Genomic DNA, 12,418 nt, shown 5'->3' with positions numbered 1-12,418 from the left:
GCGAATAGGACACGGAAGAATCCCTAAACAGACCCTCACACAAGAACAGGAAATCAGACAGTAAAACCATGGTAGTAGCAGAACTACTGGAAATCCCTTACTCATGGGAATTCCACTGTCAACAAGGAGGGATGTCAGGCTCATAGGGATTTTAATTCTATGGTCAGGCTTTTCTCTCTCCAAACAATACTCATTAAAGCAGATACCAATCCTTTATCAATGGATGAATACAAGTTACTATGTGCATTTGTGAATTAAACCAAAACGTAATTTCTGAGTGAGACATGCCACCTCATATGTCAGTGCAGAGGGATTGAAATAATCGAGAGAACGGCTGACAATCATGATTACTCAAGCTAGCTGGAGTATGCCCAGACAAGATCGCACGCTGATATTATACCATCCTCATCACGATCTAAATCACTCAGAAACAATGTGACAACTCACAAGCCCCACCACCTATCCCATACCCAAATATGTGTCGCAAGAGTGAAACCAGCGTGGTATCGAATTATTTGATTACCTAATGACCGAATGAGTTCATTGGAATGCAAACCTATTTAATGTGGAATGGAATGCATGACAAATAATGTGTCAAGATTATGCATAAATCTAAGATTAAACCTTGATGAAAGCTAACCAGAGACCTTCATGACAGGTCACAGTTTGACACAGCTGTTTAGTTAATATGAAAATATGACATTGAAACATCATGTATATTTGGTATTTATTTAGAGTCCTTTTGTGTATACATAAACAGCTATGGCTAGATGAATGTACAGAACAGCATCATGTTTGACATACAAAGAATGGCCAACCAGGACCTATTCGAAGGCACCAATCCTAATGTAAATAGTTTGATTACAAATGAAACACACACCACAAGGCTAACCGAGTGCCTTTTATGTTGGAAACCTGGAGGTGACTCAATCACCATTACATTTTCATACTATTGTTTCATGGGTAAATTTGGTCTGGGGATTCAGTAATACACAGCTGAGACGTTACACAACAACAACACTTCACTGAAGCTGGTCCAGGTGGTTCTCATTTCTGGAATTCAAAGACGTTTTTAAAAGTCTGGAAGTCCGTAGGGACCAGGTCTCCGCAGGAGGCCCTTGCCATTCCACAGTCACAGGTCACTTCTCAGTCAGCTCTCTGAGCCTCACAATCACTACCAGCTGACTAATATGTCGTCAGTCCTCCTGTGCCAGGCCGGACAGTCAGTGTACAGGAGCACTTCTTCACAAATGAGCTCAAATCAGTCCAGTCCAATCTTTGAACTTTGCACAGAACAGTATTAACAGCTTGCAACAAATGACTCGAATGGTAATATGTATCTTTACAACCCTTAAAGGCTCATGTTAAGGCATCTGGTTTGCGTTGTGAACTTGGAATCTGATCCATTTGTGGCAATCTTAAAGGGCACTAGTCCAGGTAGGCACTGGTTTGATATGGGCCAGAGAACATGTACATGTGAGAGAAAAAAAAACATACTTACATGCATATTTACACGCTGTCTCCATGCAGTATGAAAAATGTCACAATATTAGAAGATACAGTATTTGTGGCTCATAGTGGCTAACAGGGGTGATCGTGATTGCAAAATAGCTGAACAGCGCTGGTATAGACATTTCCAACCTTGAGAATAAAGTAATCTATAATTAATCAATAAGGCACGAGGGGATGTGGTATATGGCCAATATACCACGGCTAAGGGCTGTTCTGATGCACTATGCAACGCAGCGTGCCTGGATACAGCTGTTAGCCGTGATATATTGGCCATATACCACAAACCCCAGAGGTGCCTTATTGCTATTATAATCTGGTTACCAACATAATTAGAGCAGTACAAATAAATGTTTTGTCATACCCATTGTATATTGTCTGATATATGATATCATTCAGAGCTCGAACCACCCAGTTTATAATAGAAAATAAATTAGAAGGCCCTTCCAAATACCTTCAATTCATACCAAAGGAGCACTGTTACTGTTAAAACATTTATATATAAAAAATAGGGACGCCAAAATGGCATAGCTAAAAGCTGAATTCCTAATTTCCAAATTCTAAAATCTTTATGCCAAATTTTTGCAGTGATTGTTTGTGATCTAGTGGTATATCACTCTGGAACATCCAAGGAAAGCTTACATAATCAACAACATTTCTAACTCTCTGCACTCCATGTCACATAGGTGAAACATTCAACATATCAATCCCAAACTTCCACTGAAATCAGATTACTCCTCCGACTAAGGTGCACTAAAACTAATCTCCTCAGAGAACATTCTCTTTCTTTCTAATGTGAATGTTTGGTACTCTCTCCTAATCTATTGTGTAAAATAACGTTTTTAAAAAAACATACAAAAAAAATGTTTGTGAACATCAACCATGATAAACATTCATGATTTAAAAAAAAGTCCTCTCCCATTCGTGGGGAGAGGGAGTCATGTCTTCGGAAGGGGGCTGGTGCACTCAGGCCAGAGAGGGTTCTGGTATTGTGTGCAGCCCCTTCACTCAGCCCAGTGGTTTGTGGGAGGTTGTGGTGAGAGTGGTTGACATAGTCTGGGGGCCCCTGGGTTGGCCCCTCTCACACAGGCCCTGGGTAGCTGTAATGGTTGTTGTGCTCTGCATCGGCCATCTGCAAGCTGGGTTTGCGCTCCAGTTCCTCGCTCTCATCCGTCTCTTGGCTGGAACAGCGGGGAGGGCGCTGCTTGAAGAAGTCTGATACGTGGCGCACCTGTAAAGAGAAGAGGGACATAGTGTGGGTCAGACAAAGTGAGAGGACCAAGGGCAGGGCTAGAAAGTATGATTGTATATGTCTGGTTGTGGAGGGCACCATAGAGCTGCTCCACATCTGACAGGAACACACAGTGTGCTGCATAACCCCTCCAGCTCTCTAACCAGGCCAGAGACATCATAAAACATTGGGTCTGGGAGGGTCCCTAATTGCATACAGAAGTCTGAAATACGAACTGAGGCTTCGCTTTTCAATATGTATCCCCCACGTCTCCGAGACTTCCAAAAGGCGTTGCTGAAAGAGGTTCGATCAAAACAGGAATTAGGAACAATAAAAAGTAAGCAGGCAACACTCACGTTGAGGATGGCGATGAGAGCGCCTTGGAGGAAGCCCACCAGAACGTCGCTCCAGTGGTGCTTGTAATCGGACACGCGGGTGTAGCCCACGTACACCGCAAAGGCCACAAGGAAGAACTGGATTGTGGGCCGGAGGAGTCTTGCCCACTTAGCCCTCAGTCTCGCCTGGACATACAACTAGAGAGAAAGAGAGGGAGGAGATGTTTTAGTTCTCTCATAAGTAGAGCTGATTTTGTAGAAAATTTGCCTTTACTGCTGATTGAGGTCATTTGTGGTTTTTGTGTTGTAGTGAACCATCTTACCAAATAAGGCAATGTTATTTGACTGTAAACTGGCCCCAGTTACACTAAGCCTACCATCATGCCTCAATGAATGTCTGAAACACAGCATTTGTTAGTAAATGTTTCTTTCATGTAAACAGTGTGCAAGTCCATTCTTCAATTGGCTATGTAATATGAAAGCATGTTGTTTAGCTATTTCACAATGCTAACCATCACATCATCAGTACATGTAGACAAACATTTAAAAGGCAAGAATGTATCTTTAAAGACTTTGCCTTTTCATACTAAATCAACTCCCCAGCAAAAACAGATTTGGTATGCTTAAAATCACATAAAGCGTGAAAAGGTGTTGAATGTTGATCTAATTTATGCCTACGGACTGAAAACCCTTTTCACAGAAGAGGAGAGTTGCTGCCAGAATGTCTATCTGGCGCGCTCATTTCTCTGGGCTGCGACCAGGCTCCTGCCGCAGTAGGTGTGTTAGTTGGCATCCATGCATGCCCTCCTACCACACACACACACTCTATCTCAGCATTCAACACTGTAGGACACTTGTAGGGACAAGGAGATATGAATCACGTATACTAGGGAACATCAAAGGGCCTGTGACATGACCAAACAATGACTAATTGCTTTGATTGGCATTGAGGTCCGGCTGTCTGCTCGAGGCGCCTGCCTGCTCTGTCTGTCCATAGACAAGGCCCAGCACACTTGAACTGGATTACTAGAAACAGAACACAGGCCTTCATCTCCAGTCAATAACAGTCCAGTCCAGCAGGGCATTAGCCTTTGTGTCCAAATTCCTCAGCTGAACTTCTGACTTGCCCTTATATGTGCACAATCCCTCTCTGTCTATCCCGTCCTATTCTGCATTTCATATTTCCCCCATGAATCCTGTTTCAAATGGAGAGACATTGCATCAATTGACTCCTCTTGAGACTGCTGAATATGAGGGTGTGTGTGTAGTTTACTCACTGCTAGAAACAGCATACAGTACATCCCAAAGGAGGAGTGGCCAGAGTAGAAGGACAGCCTGGAAAATAGAGCGAAAACAAATATGTTGTTAAAACCTTTTTCTGTCATGGCTGTGTAGAGGCCACAGTGGATGTATGCTGTGTTTTTCTACCATAGCGTAAAGCAGTGGTCACCAACCCTGGATCTAGTCCTGCAGCGTATGCAGGCATTGGTTCCAGTACAGCACTAACCACTGGCATTGAGCAATGTACACATCAACAATATTTCCCTGACACCCTCTACTTCAGTAACTACCTGGACTCAGTGACGTGCCGAGGATTGCCGGTGCAGTTGATCTCCAGCACGTAGCCTTTGCAGACCTTGGGGTTGCAGACGGCCATGAAGTTGGGCCGAGGGCGTCCGATGGAGAACTTGGCCAGGTCCGTCAGTGATTGGCTGACAGCTGCCCCGAACAGGAAGGTACCCAGCACCTTGTAGAGTGCCGCCACGTACCCGTTGAACTCAGAGTTAGAGTGGATCCTCTTACTGTAGACGAGGTAGGCCTCTCCTGATGATATCTATTGGAAGAGAGAAAGAGGCTTAAATTACATCCAACACTCCAATATGACAGCTAATATCTGGTCCACTGGCTGCTTATAGAAATGGCTGTTTGTGAGAGACAGGTCTGTAATCAGTGTAGTAGATGTTATTTAGCTCACCTAGGTGTCAGCGAGGAAAGTATAGGGAGGGACTCACAATGATGACAGTGCAGGAGATGGTGACTGCAGCCAGCAAGCCGTGGGTGATGGTGTCAGGTTTGAGGGGGTACTTGATGTCCTCATCGTCACAGTACACACCCCTCAGGTAGGGCCGGAACACAACAGTCATGATGAGGAAGGGCAGAGCGGCTATGAGAAGAGAAAAACGACAGGCAACTCGTTAATTCACTTCAAAAGAGAATTTTACAACTGTTCGCAACACTGATATGCTCCCATTGATGACATTTCATACACTTTTTTCCTTCCAGCACCTGAACCAGCAGGATGTGAAATTTCTTTTCTTATTTTCTTCTTTCATTAATTCACGTCAACTAACAACATTGATTATTCCTATAATAAAAGGGTGATAAAGTACACCGGGAATGATTGATGATAATGCTGTTGATCCAAGCTAACATACAACGATTTTATGGGAGCATTCCATCTGTGAAATAACATATTTTCAATTTCCAGAAACCCAGACATTACATCACTATTCAATCTGGGAGGTTAAATGTTTCTTCAAGGTTTTCTAAGTAGATTTTTTCCTCCTTTCCTGAAGACCTTTTTCAGTGGAACAACACTGTCCTGAAAATATACTACATTCATAGCCCAGAAAGGCACCGCATACCAAAGCAGAGCTCAGCACACATTGACGTAGGCTGTGAAATGTCATGGTACATCCGCACAGTAAGGGATTAAAAAACAAACCGTAGACTCAGATGTACACCCCCACCCCAGTGCTACTCCTTAGAAAACTGACTGATGTGGTGGTGTGCACAAACAAATATATCCGCTCAAGGTTACCGAGTGGATGGAAAATGGCCTTCAGACGTTCGGAAACGTCTCCAAAACCACACACACTCTGGACATGTCTGATGTGTGATGCAAAGCCACAAACACACCATGAGGAAGGCATTACACATTTGTTACTGTAGTTCCTGTTGATACACTTAATGAATCATGCTCTTCCTAGTCTGCAAATTAAAACAGATATGTGAAAAAATACTTAATTGGCACAAATGTTAGGAATGTATTTTTTCTCTCTTCTCCTACAAGCCTGGAGCTCTTTTGTGTAAAACCAGGAGTGGAACAAAGACCTAGGGCATGTGTGAACTCTCCCCACTCTGAAACCCTCCAGTCAGCTCCCCTACCCAGGATGGCAGACAGCCTTGAGCATATAGAAATGCCATGAGTCTGCATACTAAATGAAAGACAAATACTACATACACTGAAAAATGTAGTTTCAAAAGTATACATTTCTCATTCACTCCCACCCCTCCCTTCTGAAGCACGCCTGTTAATGACATAGTTCCAGGCCAGTTTCCAGGCAGAGTAACAGATAGAGCCAGGAGAACGATGCCACACTGAGAAGCTAACTGATGAAAATAATAATGTTGGATCTTAGACAGTGCTAGTAAAGCTGAGGCTCTAAATCGGCAGCGTTTCTCTGCTCTCTGAAGACATCTGTCTAGCTTATGTGTGTACAACTCCAGTCTAAGCATTGCGGCCCTTTTCATTTGTCCCTGGCAGGCTGGCAATCATAGATTGGTTTGCCGCCAAGAAGTCAACACATTTGCACCGCAGGGAATGTTCTGGACAAACTACATTTAAGGTGGTGAGGACACATTCACTTGGACAAGGAATAAGCTTAGAGAAGAACAGGGTATATCTATCTACCTCTATCTATGTCATGTGTGGTCTGGTTGACATGATTCCTACCTCACAAGAGATGAGGAACGGCATTGTTTGGTTACATTTGCATGGCTATGTGGAAAATGTGCCTACTAACTAACTGACACCCTCCTCCTCTAAACAAAGAGAGCCATTGGCTGTGTGGAGGATGCCAAGGACAACAGTAAATACTAGAGCCTTTGTGTTCCTCAGAGAATGAACAAATGGCTACAGGATAAAGACGTATCAGTGTACACTGTGTCATACCGTCTAACCTTGCTAATAGGTTTCAGACACGACAAAACACACAATGAGACAAACATTGGAAAGAGAAACCTCAACTAGAGATAGATGAGATTCATAAAAGCTACAGTCCCTTCAGAAATTTCTTTCCACATTTTGTTGTGTTACAGCCTGAAAATTGATTAAATTGAGATTGTGTCACTGATTTACACACAATACACCATAATGTCAAAGAAGAATTGTTTTTTTAGAAATGTTTACAAATGAATAAAAATTTAAATCTGAAATGTCTTGAGTCAATAAGCATTCAAATCAAACTTTATTTGCCACATGCGACGAATACAACAAGTGTAGACTTTACTGTTAAATGCTTACTTACAAGCCTTTAGCAAATAGTGACAGTTCAAGAAGAAGAACATATTTAACAAGTAGGCTAAAATAAAAAGTAAGAATAAAAAGTAACACAATAAGAATAAAGAGGCTATATACAGGGGCACCAGTACCGAGTCAGTGTGTAGGTATTCAAGTAGTCAACCCTTTTGTCATGGCAAGCCTAAAGTTCAGGAGTAATAACATACTTAACAAGTCGCATAAGAAGTTGCATGGACTCCCTCTGTGTGCAATAATAGTGTTTAACATGATTTTTAAATGACTAACCCATCTCTGTACCCCCCACACACACAATTATCTGTAAGGTCCCTCAGTCGAGCAGTACATTTCAAGCACAGATTCGGCCACTAAGACCAGGGAGGCTTTCCGACGCCTCGCAATGAAGGGCACCTATTGGTAGATGGGTAAAAAAAGCAGACATTGAATATCCCTTTGAGCATGGTATAGTTAATAATTACACTTTGAATGGTGTATCAATACACCCAGTCACTACAAAGATAGAGGCGTCCTTCCTAACTCAGTTGCCGGAGAGGAAGGAAACTGCTCAGAGATTTCACCATGAAGCCAATGGGGACTTTAAAACAGTTACAGAGTTTAATGGCTGCGACAGGAGAAGACTGAGGATGGATAAACAACAACATTGTAGTTACTCCACAATACTAACATAATTCATTCCACTTTGTAACAAAATGTGGAAAAAGTCAAGGGGTGAGAATAGTTTATGAAGGCACTGTACATCTACAAAAAGGGTCCGTTGCCTTGCTAGCCTTCTGATATTAGTTCAAGAGGAATTTATGTTTATTACATGTAAATGCTAGCACCCACCATTATGAGCACCACAGACGGTGTCACCATCAAACAGGTGCCACTTAACTGGCTGATATTCCATATAGGAACCACGTGGCAAGCCTTTGTTCCCAACCAGCACCAACCATTAGCGTGTGTGTCAACACCAGCAGCTGTAGCCCACCTGCCAGCCACTCCATGTTTCCCACCAGTACAGAGCTGTTGTGGCAGTGTTTACACAGTGGAAGAAGGCCTTGTGAGGGAATAGAGCCCCAGAATAAGTTTCAATGCCCCCAGGCCCTCAGCACCTCCATCCTGTCTGGTGGTGCCATAAGACAATGTGGCCATCCATAACATCCTGAGGGGATGCAGGGACATTGTGGGACAAGTGTGATGAGGCTTTTGAATGGCAATTCATTGGCCCAAAATCCTGCCTCCAGCGGGCATGGGCAAAGTCAGAGAGAATCACACCAGAATGTCAAGGAACAAATGTCCCCAGCTTCCTTTTCCTCCTCCAAGTCCACACAGTGCTGGAAGCTAATCACAGAACGAGTGGAGGACAAGAGGTTCGTGTTTCTTAGCTATTGTGACTATTCCTCCATCTCCCCCAGATCCAGTGTCCACGATAACATGTGTTTGGTTTCTGGAGGAATATTTTGACATTGTTTTGTTCCAAACATCTGAGCGGAGTGTAACTTAATCAGGATAGGCTGATGAGCTCTCTGGAGGACACTAACTATCATCACCATTTCACTTCTGAGTTCATCATAAAAGTCACTTTGAACGTTTCTTCAACATATTCTTGACCTTTCATAATGTAACTTGCTTTGGATTGGCACCAGCTGTCAAATTCTCAAATATATTCAGTAAAACAATATTTACCGGGAATATACATGGCCGTAAATGTCTAATGAAAAACAAACTTGAGGGCTACTGTGTGCAAGGCTGTCATTACTGTACAGTGGGAAATGTTTTCGACAGAAAGATTTCATGTCAGTCTCCACACACACACAGCCATTAAATACAAAATCCTATTTGGTAGGAATGTTCACATTTTGCAGGCAATCGAAAACAGAATAGAAATGCTGGAAAACTCAAGGCTTATTGATGCACTGGTTTGCATAGCCCATATGAGTAAACTTAGAATAGATACAGCAAGTACTGTGAGCCTGAACACTGGTCTGGACCTCCAGCATGGTGGAAGTCATGTTAAAATGGTTTGTTTGTGCTTGATGCTGTGTAACAAAATCCGTGCTGCAATTGCAATCCTTTTAAGACAATCTTACAGAGTAGTTGGTCAGGACAATTAGTAGTGGCTAAGTAAGAGAAAAATGTGATGCAAATTCCGAAAGAAAATGTAAGTTGAAATACTGGTTCCTATAATCTGATAGATTGAGGGAATGTCAAAGATGGAGGGAATGTAATTTTAAAATAGATACAAGTAACAAGTTTCAGGGCAGAGCACAATAACACATAGGAGGGGAGAGAGTCAGGGTTGAATCTGAGACAAGCAAACACAACTCAAATATTTGTACAAAACTCTTCCATTAATATCAATGCATGAAAGTTGCACATAGTCTATCTCAAGTTTGGATCTAGCACTTCATTCGATATAGAGGCAACCATCATTTCCTTCACGCTGCCATTAGAGTAGATTGGGTAGAAATCCCTGAATGCTTTGCCATTGTGTACGGGGGTAGGCAGTGCAGCTGGCTTAAAACGATCCTCCCCGTCTAGGCTTCTTAGGTTGTGTACATCTTTATATTCTGTACTCATAACGCTGCATTTATACTGCAGACATCACTTTTAACAGATGAGACAAATCTAAAATTCAATATGAATATCTAGTCTGGTGTTGTGAAGTAGGGATGTCTAATAAACCCCTACATAGGATGAGACTTCCAAGCTTCTGAGCCCCAAAACAAGCACACAGACAGACAAAAACAAACACAGCCACACTGACCAGGCAAAAACAGACAAAAATAGGTCTCCAGGATACCACAATAACATTTTACCACCCAAATTGACAGTGAACTGCATCTTTACAGGAGGAAAGAAGGAAACTGTCTTTTAACCGACCAAATGAAAGTCCTCACAGGAAAAGGTAGAATAATAGAGGAAAGCAGGTTTGAAGGAGTGTATTCGCCATGAAAACACCTGACACTACAGTTGGAAGGAAATTAGGCCCTGCTGGGAATGCTGCCTGTGAAAGATCTCCTATTTGAGCCCATACATATGCCTTTTGAAGTCACAGAAAGCAGGAGTTCACATTTCCAGCCTCAGATTAAGGAATCCCATTTGAATAGCTTTTAGTCACACTTTGAGAAGCGAATGCTCCTTTTTCTCCTCTACCTTCACAATCATCTTCAATGCTTCTTAAAATGGGGTCTTGCGGAACAGAAATACAAGAGAGAGGTAAGGCAAATGACTCTTGAAGACGAGGGTTTAGACACAAACACATGCAACAAAAGCTTAAGTTAAAGCTATCCAGCACCTGCGCAATGCCATTGGATATGCATAAGCGATAGAGAGGGATTAAACTACCTGGCCTCTCTGAGCTGAGCAACAGAAATGAATTATATTCCATCACACCACTAATTTCTCTCCTCCTTTGTGCCCCTCATTCTCTTATTTAGTCTCTCCATCTAATTCACTCTCGGTCATTCCTTCAATCCAAGTGTCCTCCCACACTCTCACACTCTGTAAATATAGAGGTCTGAATGGAGCCAGGTTTTTTTTAGACAGCTGATTACATGGGATGATTGTGGCCATAATCTTACTGGAAGCTAAGAGCCACTGAAAATCGTCACATCCTCTCTATCTCTCTGCACAGTGGAGGGCAGGATTGGGGTCAATGCTCCTTCAATTCAGGAAGGGAATACAATTTCCAGCAAAAGAACCATAGAGTCTTCATTGAAAATACATTGCTCTTTTTCAAATCTTGCATTGGAATTTAAATGTAAATTCATGCCCTGGGTGAACTAATGGAGGGGTCAGAGCCTGGACTCAAACACCTGGATCATTGTACTGCCCAACTCATCTGGACCACTGATTTAATTAGAAAAGCATTCTCCACCTGATACTACACAGCCACTGCACTATAGACCAGAGCCTGTCCCTGCCTTTTACTCTATGGAACCTGCACTGCTTTAAGGAAGGCCAGACAAAATTATTAAAACATCCAGCCCGGGATTTCACTGTCCTTTGTGCCGATTATTTTTGACTTGACTGGTTCAGACTGGAGAGAATGCTTTCCTACAGGGTCACAGCTGGGCCATGTGCTAGAACGCTCTCTGCTTTATTGGGATTGGATGGCCTGTCTTTCCACACTGTGAGGGTCATCTTGTGACTTTTTCTTCAGTGACTCTTCTCTGTCTCTCATTCAGTGCCTCTACTCTCTTTCTCCTTCCTCCAGTGACTCTTCTCTGTCTCTCATTCAGTGCCTCTACTCTCTTTCTCCTTCCTCCAGTGACTCTTCTATGTCTCTCATTCAGTGCCTCTACTCTCTTTCTCCTTCCTCCAGTGACTCTTCTATGTCTCTCATTCAGTGCCTCTACTCTCTGTCTCCGTCCTCCAGTGACTCTTCTATGTCTCTCATTCAGTGCCTCTACTCTCTTTCTCCTTCCTCCAGTGACTCTTCTATGTCTCTCATTCAGTGCCTCTACTCTCTTTCTCCTTCCTCCAGTGACTCTTCTCTGTCTCTCATTCAGTGCCTCTACTCTCTTTCTCCTTCCTCCAGTGACTCTTCTCTGTCTCTCATTCAGTGCCTCTACTCTCTTTCTCCTTCCTCCAGTGACTCTTCTATGTCTCTCATTCAGTGCCTCTACTCTCTTTCTCCTTCCTCCAGTGCATCTCTTTTTCCTTTCCTCTTAATGCCAATACTCGTTCTATTTCTCTCTCTTTCACCCAATGTGTAATGTGTGGACCAGGGTCCTTCTCCCAGCACCACAGTCGACCTTGGCTAGACTGACTAATGTGGAAGGTATGTGCTGGGCGTAAAACCTCATTCACACGAGGAATGCCCAACTTCCCCTGTCAGTCACACTAAATCCTGCTACCCTTTGCCTTCTAATCCCACTGTTGCTCTCTCGCTCTCCTCATCATTTACGCATTCTGAGCACCAAGTAGTGCGGATGGAGGGCAGTTAAATCTGGTCTGGAGAATAGTCTGACTTTTGTTAGATCAAACAAATAGACCAGGCCACACATATTTTGATTATACATCTGGGAGCTAGAT

At 42.9% G+C, this 12,418-nt stretch overlaps 1 protein-coding gene across 2 annotated transcripts in view; it reads right to left on the bottom strand.

The window, feature by feature from the left end:
* Nucleotides 1-713: 713 nt before the first annotated feature.
* Nucleotides 714-12,418, bottom strand: part of LOC135512804 (phospholipid phosphatase 2-like) — a 31,946-nt gene continuing 20,241 nt past the window's right edge. For both annotated transcript variants that reach the window (XM_064935198.1, XM_064935199.1), the window contains exons 2-6: nt 5,088-5,239; nt 4,647-4,909; nt 4,353-4,410; nt 3,097-3,273; nt 714-2,740 (exon numbers count right to left, since the gene is read on the bottom strand). In XM_064935198.1, coding sequence (XP_064791270.1) covers nt 2,591-2,740; nt 3,097-3,273; nt 4,353-4,410; nt 4,647-4,909; nt 5,088-5,239 — 800 coding nt within the window. In that variant the 3' untranslated portion in view covers nt 714-2,590. The remainder of the gene's footprint in view (nt 2,741-3,096; nt 3,274-4,352; nt 4,411-4,646; nt 4,910-5,087; nt 5,240-12,418) is intronic.

This window comes from Oncorhynchus masou, chromosome 24, assembly GCF_036934945.1.
Source record: "Oncorhynchus masou masou isolate Uvic2021 chromosome 24, UVic_Omas_1.1, whole genome shotgun sequence".
In the NCBI taxonomy this organism is placed as follows: domain Eukaryota; kingdom Metazoa; phylum Chordata; class Actinopteri; order Salmoniformes; family Salmonidae; genus Oncorhynchus; species Oncorhynchus masou.
This window is presented reverse-complemented; position numbering and strand designations above follow the sequence as displayed.